The following is a 15,906-nucleotide window of genomic DNA, read 5'->3' on the forward strand; positions in this document are numbered from 1 at the left end:
AAAAAAAAAAAAAAAAAAAAAAAAAAAAAAAAAAAAAAAAAAAAAAAAAAAAAAGGTAAAAAAGAAGCTCTATATTAAAGTATCAACATAATTAAATTTATTATAAGTCATCAGCTTAGCCTAAGGATTTTGGCCAACGTTTTCTATTTTTGGTTCAAGTCATCGGTTCTTGTGGTTGTTTTTTAAGGTTTCTTTGAAATTGAGCTCTCGTTTGTTGGATTTTTTTTTTGTTTCTTGGTCCTTCACATTTGATTGTATAAGCTTCAAAATCATATTATGTTTCTTCTTCTTTTTCCCATTCCCTTCCTGAGTTTTTACTTGTCTCGTGCATTTATCTCGTGCATTCCCTTCACAAGTCATTCTTCTTTATCTCGTGCATTTTCTACTTTTTACTTGTCTCTTACCAGTCTACTCAACTCATTGTAGTATGTTTTTTTTTTCTTTGTATTCTTCTCTTAACCAAGGATAGATTTGTTTAATTTTTGAAAAAAAAAACTTCCTCCCATTTGAATTACACCACGCTAAGGACAAAAATGCAACCTAAGTCTAACCATTTTCCTCAAAAAGAATTATGATACATAGAACTAACAAATTTACCTATGATAACACCAGTTTTCCATGAACTGAGATGGCAATTCAACAGCATCCCATTCTATCCCACGAATACCAGCAACTAAACCTTCATCTTGTTTTGTCAACATATGCTGAAGTGCATGACCAAATTCGTGGAATACTGTCTCTACCTGTAAAAGATGTCAAGCACTTCAGAAGGAATGACAAAGGTTGCTTAATAACAATTTAGATCCTTTTATATAAGAAATGACTTCCAAACAATTAGATTCATTGAAGAATATATATCTGGTGTAACCAAATATTGGAGAACTCCTGTAATCAACAAACACAAATCTTCTATGAAATATTTGAAATACTAATCATGTGAAATATTAATCTTCTCAATTAACGAATTTAAAAAGAAAGATTAAATATTTCGTGGTCCAATCTTATACAAACTCATTGCATAGGGTACCCCTACTCATATGTCTCCAGATTTGGACCAAATCATTTGTAACAATTATAAAGTAGGCAGTACCAATAGTGTTACCAGGATAAAGCACCTACCTTATCCATATACTATAGATCATTTAGGTTATTACTTGAACATGTTTCTCTTGTATGTTAACTCAAGATTACATTAATAACCATCGATTTTCATACGATAGATAACATTAAATTGCAAATAAAATAATAAAAATTGTTATTAAAAATTAAATAATTAATTATGAAATTTTAACACATAAATTCCAACAAAACTAAGCATATTATAGATGAGTAACGCCATGAGCAAAGTTAGTAGCACATGGACTAGGTGTGGGGTTAAAGGAAATTGAGGAGGGGGGAGAGCAAGAGAGGACATACTGTGATCAAATGTCCTTTAGCAAGGTGTTGACTACTTGAAAGCACATAAAATGTACTTCAACCTCAATCCCTAAGACACATGCAATTATTAGTAAATCAATAGCCTTACCTCACGAAAAGTCATTAAACTAGGCTTTTCTCCAACCGGTGGTGTTTGATTGCACACCATATGAGCAATGGGCAACCTTGCTGGGGCACCATCTTGTGCTAACACACAGCTTCGTGAAACAACCTCATCCATCCATGCACCTCCTCTTTTCTCTGATGGACGTGTATATGGATCAAAATAGAAGTAAGCAATGGGACTTCCAGAAGAGTTGTTCACACGGTAAAATTTTACGTCTTTATCCCAAACCTACAGAGAAGTGGCCAAGTAAGCGGATACAAAGTAGGGTATATAAGATGAAATAAATGGGATAAATACCGCAGCAAGACCATCAGCTGATTCGATATCAATATCAAAAAGTGTCTTTGCAAGACTGAAAAGGCCATCCATAACCTTTGGCAAGGAGAAAAATGGTCGTAGTTCTTCCTGTAAATAAGTTGTTTAAAAGACATGCGGTGTTAACTACAGAACTAAATGAAGCATGCAAAATCCAATAAAACTAAAGCCTTATTGTGTGGAATCCAATATAATTAAATAGTCAATTAATGAAAACAACCAGAAAGTAGTATAATATAATGAACTTCGAGGATTAAAATTACATTGAACAATTCATTTATTGAAAGGATTCAGGGAAAGATAAGAATTAAAACAAACTGCATAGATTACAAGTTCTTCCAAACACAATAGTCAAATAATGAAAACTACCGAATAAGTAATATGGTCTGATAAACTTCAGTGAAAAGTGGAAATAAAAATGATGAATGAATATCATATGTACCCAAATACATGATGATCCCATTAAAGAAGTTGAATGTGCTGTAGACACTAATGAGGAGACAGTAGACGAAGTCTATGAAAGAATTTTACCTTTCTGGAACAAACTACGAATTATTTGAAGAGATTGTGTTCCACCAGAAGAGTGAACATTCAGATAAATGGAAAGTTAGTTTGAATTCTCTCTCTCCAAATAAATATGCTATAGCAAACCGGGAATGATTTATCTGGATAGAAGTCCAAAGATCTCCCAGTGATGTACTAAGTTCTTAATGTTTTATTTGAATTAGCAATTAGTCTTATAATCACTCCCAATTTGCAGATAGATACTCTATTGTTCTCTGCATTGGATTCTACTGCATTAGACAATCTTTCAGCCTGATCAAAGCCTTTGAATAGCCTCGGGATTAAAGTTAATTTCAGCACGAGTGAGTAGTTGGGAATTAATATTCTGTTGAGGATTTAGTTTCTGAAACATCAAAGTTTGGTTGCAAAGCAGGATCTTCTCTTACCCTCTACTTACTTTCATCTTCCTTCGAGTGGTAATCCACCAAGTCCTCTCTTTTGCCAGCATGTTATTTAGAAAACTCAGCAAATTGCATAGCTAGAAATAATCTTTTACTCCACAGATGGAAGGCACGCTCTAATTCACAGCACTCTTATCTAATATGTCTATCTATTACCTACCTTTGTTTCATCTTCCATCAGGGTAGCTCACGCATTAGATAAACTTTCTTAGAGACCCTTTTTGGAAGCTACACAGGAGGATGGTGACATAGATAACATGAATTGGAAGATAACTCAGCTTCCTCATATCTTGGGTAAGCTTCCTCATATCTTGGGTAAACTTGGTATCAGTAATCTAAGGCGGTGGAATGAGGCTCTCCCCACCAAATGGATTTAGTGCTTTCTACGAAAGCGCATTAGTGTTGGTCAGAAAGATGTTTGTGCTCTTCCTTCTATTCTGGGGTCTTGAACTTGGTTGATGGTCAGGTTTTTTGGTGGGCAGCGAGGAGTAGTTTTCAATGAGGTTGAAGAAAGTTATTGAACCTTTTCGTTCTTCGCCCACTTGAATAAAAAACTTATTAAGACCATCGTTTCCATGAAGCAAAGAGATTTCAGTCATAGTGCCCTTGTGGATGAGTTTTTCTATCCAAATTATCAGTTCCGAGAAATGTTTCTCCTTGAAAAAATTTTGGCTCAATGGAGCCAATAGTACCTAATATGAAGTTGTTAGCCATTGAAAAAAGTCTCAATTCAATGATAGGAAAAAAGCATTCTCTCGAGTGATCTTTGATAGCTTTATTCTTGTTCCACTATATATGTCGTCTAGCTTGATTGCTTAGCTCTTTTGTTAATGATGGTTTTGAATTTCTGAAGTATTTGATGTGGTGCGGTCAATGATTTCTGGCCAAAACGATTCAAAATCCTTGCTGATTGGTGTTCAATTTAGTTCGATCTCATAGAACTGGAGGTGTCATTTCGTAGGTGCTCGGATTTAGTTTCGATGGGGTTGTGGGCTCTCAAAATCAATCCAAAATATTGTTGGTACTACCGTTCAGTAGCCATTTAATCATGGGAAAGGGCTGCTTTCTCTCTTCAATAGTGATGGAGGTAATCATGCATTTTAATCGTGGCAGACAAAAAGGGCTTGCCAGTAATCTATTTGTGAAGGTCGAAATATTCGCATGGCTTTTTCACACAAGAACCATCGTCACCGGTGATCTGTTCGTCGGAGGAGCTTGTCGAAAGGGCTCACCAATCGTAAAGATGCGTCATGGAAGAAAACCCTAAGGAAGTTTAGGGTTTAGGGCTCACCGGTTGTGAGGATGTTTCATGGAAGAAAACCCACGGGAAGTTTCAAAGCTACTCATACTTCTCACGATTAGGTCGTTTTGTTTATCTAAAATCCAACTCATAAGCCCCAAACAACACTTTCTGAGGCTTGTGATGGTAGAAAACCAATGATGAAGGGTTTCAGCAACAATGTGGTGTTCGACAGAGGAGGTGGCAACGACACGACTCTAAGATCCACGACGGGTAGAATACTGGTGATGAAGGGTTTCGGAAGCAGCGTTTTGCTCAACGGAGGAGGTAGCAGCAATGTTGATCTTCAATAAAGGAGGCAGCAATGTTGATCTTCAATAAAGGAGGCTGCAATGTGGTTTCGGGGAGAAGATGTGGAGGCGGATAGACAGTGGTGGTGTGGGGTCAGTTCTTTTGCAATTACATCCCAACGTCGTTTCTCACCCTAAACTTGGCCAAGAGTGATGGTAGTCAAACAGCTGCAAGCCATTTGGGAGGTGATGATCAGGCAAAGGGCTAAAGGCTAAGGTGACGAAAGCAATTTTTAGAGTTCCCCGTTGTTTTAGCCCATTTTTATTTAGCTGCTGTCTTTTCTTTTTTTCCCTTTTGGGAGGTTGTTTCATGGATTTGGTATCTTTTCATCTATTAAAATAATTTTAAAAAAATTAGGAGTAGGGGTAGGGATAACATAACACATCCAAGGAAAAGAAATCATGAACATCAAAGTTCTCCAAACAAAATTCTTTAAAAAGCATGGTGATGGTATTATTAACCATGCTTAAAAAAATTGCATTGCCTCTCTTAGGCACGGCAATCTTCTCCCTCTACCCCAAGTAGTTCCTTCTATGTTGCTTTTCATTACCAGGTCTCCCATCAAAAAGTTCCTTGAATTAGGGATAAAACTTTGTATTGAATAAATGAAGGGACTCATCATGCTTAAAGGAAAAAATATATAAAAATAAAATAAAATAACTCCACAAGGGAGTGAAAATTGAAATAGAACCAACACAAGAAGAACCACTAAAGAGAACCAAGAAAAACTTCCACAACCAGAAAATAACAAAACAAAAGGAAACTATGTTAATATAAAACTTCCACAAGAGTTTGAAAGACCAATCTCAACAACAAAAGGCTGCATGCAGAAAACCCTAGTTGAAAACCAAGAATAATCAAGAGGTACTGCAGAGTTTGTCAGATTTGATCAAAATTACTGCAGAGTTTAAACCAAAATGAAAATATGTTTCTCATAGACAAGTAGACCGGCTCCTGAAGTCTCTTGCAAACTAGTACTTTAGGGGTAAGGCAAAAATTATATGGTTTAATGTAGGAGATATCTATGGAAAGCCCTACAACTTTTCAAATAGGATAATTAGGAATTAGCCCTACCAAAAGCTGGCAACTAGTAAACTCTATCCAGATTCTTTTTGTAATTACAGTAGTCATTAATTCAAGCCAACTAGGATGCTTTTCTGTGAACTCCTTCACTTTCAAGAAACTTCTGCATCATCTCCATTTGTACCTTTCTTGATTTTATCAATAAATTTGTTTCCTGACAGCGCAACAAAAATATATGCATGCAAGCAAAACGACTTTGAAAAATAGTAACATCAATTTTGGACAGATTAAAATGATAGATATTGCAGCAGGTTATATAGGAATAGAGACAAACAATGATCCAACCTCGTTGATATCAAACTTTGACTCCCGGAGCCTCTCACTCCAAAAGCTGATGTCCCAATGGTTCAAATCATTAGCTTCTACCGCACCTTGTTTTTTGGAAAAATCCTTCAGATCTTCCAAATCTATAGGCATCACAAATAAAAAGAACCTCAGATTCTTGTCCAGCAGGAACATTCAGTATTAACAAATTGACTTCTAATGTTTTGTCAGTTTGAAAAATAATGTTTTTTTAATAAAAACAAAAAATATTCATTCCAAAGTAAGGGATAAACAAGACTACTCATTCCAAAGAATGTGCTTCCCTTCAGGTTAAACAACTAGTTTTAGATGTAAGCGCTAGAATATCTTAATAGGCTACTCCTGAAATGAAAAGGAAAAAATTACAGTGTAGTTAGAATTTCAATGGTTATATGCACCTTCGGCTATGACTAAATATATAGAAATGATTACAATGATCTCAGAACTATTTATATTTGTGAAAAATACAAAGATTTTTTGTTATAGTATGACATTATATAATAATTAGTTAACATCTTTTCTTTTTTTATAGGACAATTAGAAATGCTAAAAAAACTTATACAAAGAGGGCAAATGAGATATCCCACAAGACCACGGGATTATAAAAAGAACTCAACTTGTTCATCATATGTAAAAGATCATAATTACTAGAGAGCCAAGAGAGAGAACACTTGATAGATACAAAACGTCTAATCGAGTCCCACAGTACCTTGAACAAGAAATTGTCACCTTTGAACACCCTCCAGTTCCCCTCAAACCGGAGAAACCAAAGGTTAGCCATCAAAGGCTAATTTAACATCAACACGTGAACATAAACATCCAGAAAAAAAAATATGATCCAGAAGCAAAACATAGACAGGAGTACAAAAACAAAAATGACCTACCTTGAACTGCAGCATTCCAGGAAGCACTACGAAGTTTTTCAAGAAGCTCTTCTGCTTTCTCAACAGTAGCCATTTTTGTCTCCATGCTAACCTAACAAATTACAACTCATCTAAGCAAAAATAAGTTGGGAAAAAAACAATATATCCATACGTAACATACCTCGGCATAGTTATTGAAATTGAGAATCTTAGCCTTCTCCAACCTAAGCTTCAAAATTTGGTCAATTATTGATGTATTGTCCATTTCTCCACTAGAGGCTCGGGTTATATAAGCATAGTAAACTTCCTCCCGCAAGGATCGATTTTTAGCATGTTGCATGACAGAAAGATAACACGGAGCATCTAGCGTAATTATCCATGGACCATTTTCTGAAGTAGCATTTTCGTGACCCTGATGAGAATAAAGACATCAAAGATTAATTGGCAAGACTCAAACATCAAATTGATGCTGTAAAACTCTGAACCATTTTAAAGATAACTTAATCAAAGCACATCACTGACAGTGAATTACCTTGGAAACTGCTGTTTGAGCTGCCATTCCTAGCGCAGTAGAAGGCAATCCATCAACTTCGTGCTTATCAACAATTAACTTCTCGAACTTCTTTGTTGCATCCAAAACATTTTCATCAAATTTATGAGATAACCTTTCCAGCTCCTGTGATGTAGTAGGATCATGGTAAATTGGGGTATCTTAGCCAAATCCATGATTATTTAAGATTAGGATTAGTTGTCTTTCCAATTCTCTCGAGAATTGTTTTCTTGAAATATTACAGTCATTGGTATAGGCAAGAAAGTCAAAAATACTTCCAAAACGGTGCTGGAATTCTGATTTAAGTGATTCAAAAGAGGAATTTCAATGTCATAGCGTCGCTCATGCTCAATTTTATCAAAGAAACTATCAAGATTCACATTGAAGTTTTGATTCTACCAATATTCCAACAAATACTGTATAGCAGTTCGGGACAGATTAACAATCAGACGTCTACCAAGAAAGAGTCCGTAACTAATGACCATCTTTTGTAAGTATGATGGAAATTATGGCCGACAACAACGCTTTCAAAGGAAGCACAAGAAATTCAACAAAAAAGAGAGAAAAGTCAGGAAGGAGAGTAAAAGGACGAAAATAGCTTATGAGCAGTAGAATGGTGATGGATTGAGGCACTGGAACGAATTTGAAAATATACCAATCCGAAGCAAAGGATTTGAAGAACACTATTCCCCATCTACAGTACAAAAAGTGTCCAAGAAATCACAACCAAAAATGTGTACAGAACCTCCAGCGAAATCACAAACCAAAAGAACCTATGCACTGAAGAAAATCTGTGCGAAGAAGAACATCAATCATATAACTTCAAATGATGTATTCATTGAATTTCTTTTGCATTTTTCAAATTATTTGACGACGATAATGAAATTTTATTATGTATGGGAAACTCTTTACTATTGTGGAAGAAAATTTCAATTTGGAAATACTCCAGCTACAACCATAGAACCATGAAGTTGACGTGGAGGAGAATATTGTTGTATCGCTTGGGGTCAATAGTGGCAGGTTTCTAATGCAGAAAATATTGTTGAATTTGGAAATTTTGGAAGATTAGTACAATGCAACAAGAATCTCAATCTAATTTCTTCTATGAGATTGAGAACACCTAGGCTTGAAGTGGTATTCTTTTTTGGCGTCTTGTTGAAATTTGAAGGTAGATCAATTGGAGTTTTTGGCAACCATTGGCTGAAGTACAATATCCCATTTCTGGAGGAGGATTGTTTACTCCTTTCCACCTACCCTCATTTTTTCCTTATGNTTTTTTTTTTTTTTTTTTTTTTGGGGGGGGGGGGGTGGTGGATAGAATTGATGTAGGAGAATAAGGTTAATTAGGGTAATTCTTGATTAATCCTCTTTTAATATCCTTGGTAATTTTGAATTTTTAGTTTGGTCTCGAATTCCCTATAAATAGAGAGCTCTCTCATGTATTCTTCACAATTTGATTCCTAATAAAGATTCTAAAGATTGATTCTGAAAAATTCACATGATGAAGGAGAAGAGAAAAGAAAGACACCGAAAAGAAATGTGCAAGAACAAAAAGAATGTGATGCGACCAAAGACAAAGATGAATCGGACCTATAGCTAAACAAAGTTGTTGATGTCAAGAAGGGAGAAGAATCAATTGACAAAACCTTTTGGGTTATCATGTACAACAAGGAGGATGAGGACACATTCAAAGATAAAAGTTGGGTGATTCTTTTCAACCCATTATCCATGCAACCCAAACCAAGGATTTTAAGGGTTCCCATGCAAAAATGATGAAACTGTGTTGTTGTGTGCAAAGACAAAGAAGTTGAGAATGAAGACATTGGAAGCCTCAATCCAACCCACATGGTGAGTCTTTTTTCCCAAACTCCACACAAACCGACTCGTAATCAGCTCCCTTCATTTTGGGCCCATGACCCACAGAGCCTTACCCAGCTTTACCTCTCTTAATTTATTTTCCTTAAGCCAACCCGGNAAACCACATTCAACCGGTCCGTAATCTTCTCTAATGGCTCAACCAGTTTTGACCAAGATGGCTCCACCGTTCGCTCCAATTCCTCCAAATCACCCTCCTAAAATTCCCGCATGCATACAATCGACCCGAAGGCGTTACCCAATTAAAGAAGGAAAGGGAAAAGGCAAGTCAAACTCAAAAGATTAATCAGAGACCAAAAGGTAAACAAATAAAGCCAAGAAAAAAATAATAAAATAAAATAAAGCACGACGGGAGGGAAACTAAGAACAGGGAAAGGGGCATACGAGCGTCTTCAAAAGCGAAAGAATTCCTGGACGAACATGCTTAGCTTCCACGGCATCGAAAGGCGGAAAATAAAAATTTTGGAGGAGAGGATTGGATTGCGGAATTTCATCCAGGGCGGCAGAAGCAGCCATTGACGGAACAGAAATCGAAGAACAGGAAGAGAAGTGAGGGATGGAAGAGGAGGTAACAGAGTTGTGAAGGTTGTGAAGGCAGAAGGAGAAGGAAGATGACCAGAGGGGGCAGGGAAGTGATTTTGGTAAACGGCTTGGAGAGGAAACGGAGAGCGAGTACGTTCTTATGAGAAACGGTTGGATGGAGGCGGTGAGTGTAAATCGGGACGCCATCAACAAGCCGGCTATAAGAAGAGCTTGCAATGCCAAACTCTTTATCTTCATTTTTACCCTATCTTAGCTCATTTTCATTTTCCTCGCTCTATTTGTCTAAATTTTGAGGTTGGGATGTGGGAAAACTCAATTAGATGAGTTATTTATCAACCCAGGTTAATTTTTTTTTTTTTTAATCCTAATCTATTAATTGGTTTCCTAAATATGCTTGAATCTTAGGTAAGTTATTTATGAAGTTCTTAATTTAGCACTCTCCTTATCTCTTCAGGTATATCATTGATTTTAGTGATCTTCAACGTCACCACATACATAACATAGGAATTTCATCAAACCAAACACGTTCATGACACAAAATTTTGAAAAGTTACTAATATGTATACACAAAAACAATATAAATATTTTTTAAAATATCTTTTTAACTTTAAAAAAATGTTAAGTATGTGGATTNTGCGTTTCCGAGCATCATTGAATGTGTTCCACTCGGGAGATTCACGAATAGCTTTAAAAGCATTGTAAATGGGTTTGCTTTGCCCCAACCTAAGCTGAAATTTTACTTTCTCCGGCTGCAGCCACAATAAGTAACATTAGTATTGTAGAAGAAATGAGTAAGATAACTCAAGTCTCGTGACCAAAAGCAGATTTAATTAGTAAAGTCGGGAAGTCCCAACAAGCCATAATGGACATTTTGCCACAGTAACTTCTAGTGCTGGTTTATTTATTTCTTTCTTGGTCAACTGAATGACGAATAATTTTCCAAGGTTTGCTCCAACTTTGTCCTAATTTTATGGGCAATAATCAGTTAGGGAGGGCTGAAGAATTTCTATTATCGTTCTCAAAATGTAGCACGAACAATTTTTAAACTAAAAACACTCGAAATTATGCTGATGATTTCTTAGATCTCCCCACTCAACTGATACCTCCAATATAAACAACGTAAACGCTCCTCCAAAAATGGTGAATATACCTGGACTTCTTCGATAGCGATCCGAAGATCAGCAGTATCCTTAACAGACTTGAGGTGGTTGACAATACCCCAAACCACATTCAACCGGTCCGTAATCTTCTCTAATGGCTCAACCAGTTTTGACCAAGATGGCTCCACCGTTCGCTCCAATTCCTCCAAATCACCCTCCTAAAATTCCCGCATGCATACAATCGACCCGAAGGCGTTACCCAATTAAAGAAGGAAAGGGAAAAGGCAAGTCAAACTCAAAAGATTAATCAGAGACCAAAAGGTAAACAAATAAAGCCAAGAAAAAAATAATAAAATAAAATAAAGCACGACGGGAGGGAAACTAAGAACAGGGAAAGGGGCATACGAGCGTCTTCAAAAGCGAAAGAATTCCTGGACGAACATGCTTAGCTTCCACGGCATCGAAAGGCGGAAAATAAAAATTTTGGAGGAGAGGATTGGATTGCGGAATTTCATCCAGGGCGGCAGAAGCAGCCATTGACGGAACAGAAATCGAAGAACAGGAAGAGAAGTGAGGGATGGAAGAGGAGGTAACAGAGTTGTGAAGGTTGTGAAGGCAGAAGGAGAAGGAAGATGACCAGAGGGGGCAGGGAAGTGATTTTGGTAAACGGCTTGGAGAGGAAACGGAGAGCGAGTACGTTCTTATGAGAAACGGTTGGATGGAGGCGGTGAGTGTAAATCGGGACGCCATCAACAAGCCGGCTATAAGAAGAGCTTGCAATGCCAAACTCTTTATCTTCATTTTTACCCTATCTTAGCTCATTTTCATTTTCCTCGCTCTATTTGTCTAAATTTTGAGGTTGGGATGTGGGAAAACTCAATTAGATGAGTTATTTATCAACCCAGGTTAATTTTTTTTTTTTTTAATCCTAATCTATTAATTGGTTTCCTAAATATGCTTGAATCTTAGGTAAGTTATTTATGAAGTTCTTAATTTAGCACTCTCCTTATCTCTTCAGGTATATCATTGATTTTAGTGATCTTCAACGTCACCACATACATAACATAGGAATTTCATCAAACCAAACACGTTCATGACACAAAATTTTGAAAAGTTACTAATATGTATACACAAAAACAATATAAATATTTTTTAAAATATCTTTTTAACTTTAAAAAAATGTTAAGTATGTGGATTGAAGTAGGAAAACGAGAATAAATGGTGAACTCTAAATAACAAGTTTTCGGCCATGGAAGAGAAAATCATTTGTATTAGTGAACGAAGACAATAATTCGGATTGCATGGATGAAGGACCGTATATGGAATCAACGCTAGTGTATTATATCAAATACGAGTTCAATCTGCATCCTAGCCTTGCATAAACTCACGACTCGTAATGCATTTTATAAACGATCTGTGTGTCCATGGTCCCTGTAGCACACAAATATTACAGTAAGCATACCAAGAACTATCATTTATCTACAAATTAGGAACAGAGTTATGGATCACAAGTTTGTGGAAGTTGATTTAAAAGTAGATTGTAAAGCTAGGCGCACTTGTAATGCACATTGGCACAAGGTATAGTTGGTTCACAAACTGTAGGAGGCAACGGTGTGAATGCAAACAAAAACCTGGCTGCATATCAACTTTGTAGAAAGAGATGCAGGGTAAGGAAGTAGTAAATAGAAATGTAAAGATCTCCATCCCATCTGTTACAGTCAATCTAATGTCAGCTACATAGTGCATTAAACAAGATTAGAAACATATAAGTGTTCCTACAAACAGCAAGGAAATTATTCAAATGTAAATCTAGTTCATATCCATGCCGTCTCCAACTCGACTACAAAATGGGAGGGCAGCAGAGAAAGATCTCTCAAAAGGAGAAGGATGAAACTGGGCATCCCGCCTACGCTTGAAACCAAAGTCATCAACGGAGGAATTGTCAGCATCAAGCTTCCTGCGAATGCCTCTGATTGCTTGTTCCTCTGTGAGTGTAAGCGGGAAAACCTGCCCACTTGCACGGCAGAGTGAGGTATGGTTATCATACACAATTCGTTGGTCACAGTTTTTGTCACAAATGTGAGTCACTCCTGTCAGTTTGCAGCGATACATATTACCACACACATGCTCATTCTCACATTTCCAATCACATTTGTGACCAACTACTTCCCCATCTCCACCCACAATAGTTGAAAGATAAATAACATTTGCAGCCTCTGACACCATGGATTTCCCATTTAACTCCATTATTCGGTGTTGCCCCAAAATTTCTGGACATCCCAACACAAAATACAAAACTGTCAAACACAGGAATCCGCCAGATTGTTCTACAGATGGCGAGCACAATAATTGACATTATCCCAACCCCGGAGACCACAACATCAATCCTTAATTCAACATATCGTAAACACCGTGGCGATTTCAGACCAGATCTAAGAAGCCCATGTGCGGATTAGGGGAAAAGAACAAAAATATTTAGTACAGCAAAAACGCTTACAAAATATACATTATATATATAGAAAAATAAAGTGTAACAGAAAATATATGAATGTTTAGATAAAGATCCCAAAAAGGGTAACAGACTATGAGGTGCTCGAAAATGTATTTAAAAAAAGAAAAGGAACAGAAATAACTCACTTGATCCGAGAGGCCAAGCCAAGTATGGGAAAAAGAATGGAGAAAGGGCCCTCTGAATCAACTCCCGCACTCCCTCTTCTCCCTATCCCTCCGATTTGGTAACAGAACAAAAAATGTAATAGGAGGAGAGATACGTGGGAAGGGGTACGCGTATTTATAGAGAGGAGAGAGGAGAGTTCGTAGTCCCTGATGATGGGGTTGACGTCGTTAGTCGCTGGAGTAGGAAAGACTTAATTTTTTTAAATGAAATTTTATTTTATAGCAAAAATTAAAAATTAAAATTAAAATAAAAATAAAAAAATCAACTCCTAAAAGAATGAGATTGGCTTTCCATCTCCAACTAAAAAAGCAAAGAGTGCTAGTCTAAATTCATGAAAGCCCACAACCCTTGATGATGTAGTCTAAATTCAGCCAACAACCTTTCAAATCCATGCATCAACCTTCATAAATGCAAATTCATAAAATAAGTAGGTAGGAGAATGAATCTAACTTTTTAGATTTACCATGTCTCTTCAATCGGTGTCTTTTCATATTTGAATGGATGCATCTTTTCACCGTACAGACACCATAGCTAGGAAGTACCAATCTAATGCTTCTCTTATGCCACAACGAACTCACCATTCTTATGAATTTTGAGTCAGAAAAAGATTGCAGTCGATTATTGATCGAGTTAATTGAGTATGATGTTCATCTTGAAGGCTTTTCTCATAGTCTTCTTGGTGGCTTCAAATATGGTATTCATTGTTAGAATCACACAACTGACGCACTCGATCTATATGAAGAACACAAAGAAGAATATATATGTAACATCGAGATGGTAAACTTCACGATGACCAGAAGTTTATATTGATAACTTCAAGTGCATACATTTAGGGAGAATATAGATAATCTACATAACTATTTATATGATCATTAACTAAGCCACAAGTAAACCTCAAGTTCCATGACCTAACAATTCTCGAAACTGATCAAGTCGACCAAAAATTTTATTCTCCAGAGATTCTCTTCATCATCAATATCTTCACTAAGACTTTGCACAACTTCAATTTTCCAATATCAACACACTTTGTCAATATGTCTGTAAGATTTTTTGCGCCCTTTATCTTCTCTAAATACACGTCACATTCTTCCACTGACTTGTTAGTGAAATGATATTGTCTTCTAATGTGTTTTGTCTTTGAATTATAGACCGAGTTTTTCATCAAAATAGTAACACAGTTTTGAAGCCTGAAAATCCAATTCATTGTTGTTCTATCTATAGTGTAGATATATTTGGATATGCAATTGCTAGAGTCTACATCTCTACTAAGATCAACATCCACAAAACCTAGCATAACTATTTTGTCATTGCCATTCAAAGTAAAATACTGGATGTACCTCTTAGATATCTCAAAAGTTACTTTACAGCTTCCCAATGTTCGTTACTTTACAGCTTCCCAATACTCTTTTCCGGAGTTTACCAGGTAACTGCTAAAACTTTCCACTATATATTTTATATCAAGTTTAGTGCACACCATAACATACATCAAGCTTCCAACTGTAGAAACATATGGAATTTAATGTCATGTGCTCACGATCCTCAACTGTCTTAGAAGATCGTCTTTTTGACAATTTAAGACAATTTGCCAAAGTGTCAGTCTTAAGTTTAACATCGTTCATCTTGGATTTAAATACCGAAGACATGCTTGTTTTCAGATGGTTTATCTCTCTTGGACTAGATCCGGTAATCAATATACCATTCACATACAAGGGTAGAGACACATTAGAATCAATGCATTTGTTAAAGTAACAATACACTCCTGCAAAAACCACTCTAACACATAAAAGAGTGAAACTTCTTATACCACTGACTCGATACTTGTTTCACTTCATACAAGCTCTTATTGAACTTTCACACCGTGTGCTCCTTGGTTGGAGCTACAAATCCTTTCAAATTCTCCAGGAACCATGCAACCGTTTGCCCAACAGAGCCTCACTGGGATCTGAAAAGGAGGCAAAAAGAACACATGGACGCCACTAAGGACAGACATCACGTGGGTTAGTCTTTGTCCCTCGGAAAACTAAAACTTTTCTTCCAGGAGGCTATACTTTCCACCAAAGAATCCCCAAAAATGATGCTTCTAGGATTGTTACCCGGAGTGTCCTCCCTTCCTGTGCATTGTTGTCCATTTTTGTGACGTTTTGTTGGTTCATGCAATTGCCACATCCCAAACAAATATTACAAAAATTTTCTTCTATCATTCATTATGCTCTTTCTGTTTTGTAATTTTATAACCCACTGATTCGTGGGCTTCCTATGCCTTCCTGTGCTTCCCCACTACAAAAAGCAGGCATCGCTTGTTTACCACTTGTTGCTAACTCCGTGTTTAATTAACCAAAAGCAGGAATGGAAAGTTTTGGATGGCGACTCGGTGGTGGCTGACTTGCCTCCGAGCTAACCGACACTTCAAAATCAAATAAACAGTAAAAAAGAGCTGATTCTTTTCTGTTTTTGTTTTTAATCTCTCTCTCTTTTTTTTTTTTTTTTGTTTTTTTTTT

General features: G+C 36.6%; 2 protein-coding genes across 3 annotated transcripts in view; both read right to left on the reverse strand.

Annotated features, from left to right (window-relative positions):
- Positions 1 to 11,577, reverse strand: part of LOC111809923 (probable cytosolic oligopeptidase A) — a 17,347-nt gene extending 5,770 nt beyond the window's left edge. Inside the window, exons 1-12 of the mRNA XM_023696396.1 lie at positions 11,137 to 11,577; positions 10,782 to 10,949; positions 10,257 to 10,380; positions 9,145 to 9,183; positions 7,418 to 7,442; positions 7,196 to 7,352; positions 6,845 to 7,075; positions 6,685 to 6,775; positions 5,783 to 5,904; positions 1,841 to 1,948; positions 1,526 to 1,771; positions 598 to 743 (exon numbers count right to left, since the gene is read on the reverse strand). Coding sequence (XP_023552164.1) covers positions 598 to 743; positions 1,526 to 1,771; positions 1,841 to 1,948; positions 5,783 to 5,904; positions 6,685 to 6,775; positions 6,845 to 7,075; positions 7,196 to 7,352; positions 7,418 to 7,442; positions 9,145 to 9,183; positions 10,257 to 10,380; positions 10,782 to 10,949; positions 11,137 to 11,532 — 1,853 coding nt within the window. The 5' untranslated portion in view covers positions 11,533 to 11,577. The remainder of the gene's footprint in view (positions 1 to 597; positions 744 to 1,525; positions 1,772 to 1,840; positions 1,949 to 5,782; positions 5,905 to 6,684; positions 6,776 to 6,844; positions 7,076 to 7,195; positions 7,353 to 7,417; positions 7,443 to 9,144; positions 9,184 to 10,256; positions 10,381 to 10,781; positions 10,950 to 11,136) is intronic.
- A 772-nt stretch (positions 11,578 to 12,349) lies between these two features.
- On the reverse strand, positions 12,350 to 13,493 carry LOC111810424. 2 transcript variants are annotated; one of them, XM_023697129.1, is made up of 2 exons: positions 13,369 to 13,493; positions 12,350 to 13,001 (listed from the first exon to the last, which is right to left on the reverse strand). In XM_023697129.1, exon 2 carries the CDS (start codon positions 12,976 to 12,978, stop codon positions 12,541 to 12,543), a length of 438 nt encoding a protein of 145 aa, XP_023552897.1. In that variant the 5' UTR covers positions 12,979 to 13,001; positions 13,369 to 13,493; the 3' UTR covers positions 12,350 to 12,540. The 2 variants fall into 2 exon arrangements, with proteins under 2 accessions (XP_023552897.1, XP_023552898.1); XM_023697130.1 differs by having other exon boundaries at positions 12,350 to 13,163; positions 13,369 to 13,484.
- Positions 13,494 to 15,906: the final 2,413 nt, after the last annotated feature.

The sequence above is a fragment of the Cucurbita pepo genome, chromosome LG14 (assembly GCF_002806865.2).
Source record: "Cucurbita pepo subsp. pepo cultivar mu-cu-16 chromosome LG14, ASM280686v2, whole genome shotgun sequence".
NCBI classification, from domain to species: domain Eukaryota; kingdom Viridiplantae; phylum Streptophyta; class Magnoliopsida; order Cucurbitales; family Cucurbitaceae; genus Cucurbita; species Cucurbita pepo.

What these genes read in the sequence shown, in the direction of transcription:
- LOC111810424 (XM_023697129.1), bottom strand. Translation starts at nt 12,978, where the DNA reads ATGGAGTTAAATGGGAAATCCATGGTGTCAGAGGCTGCAAATGTTATT.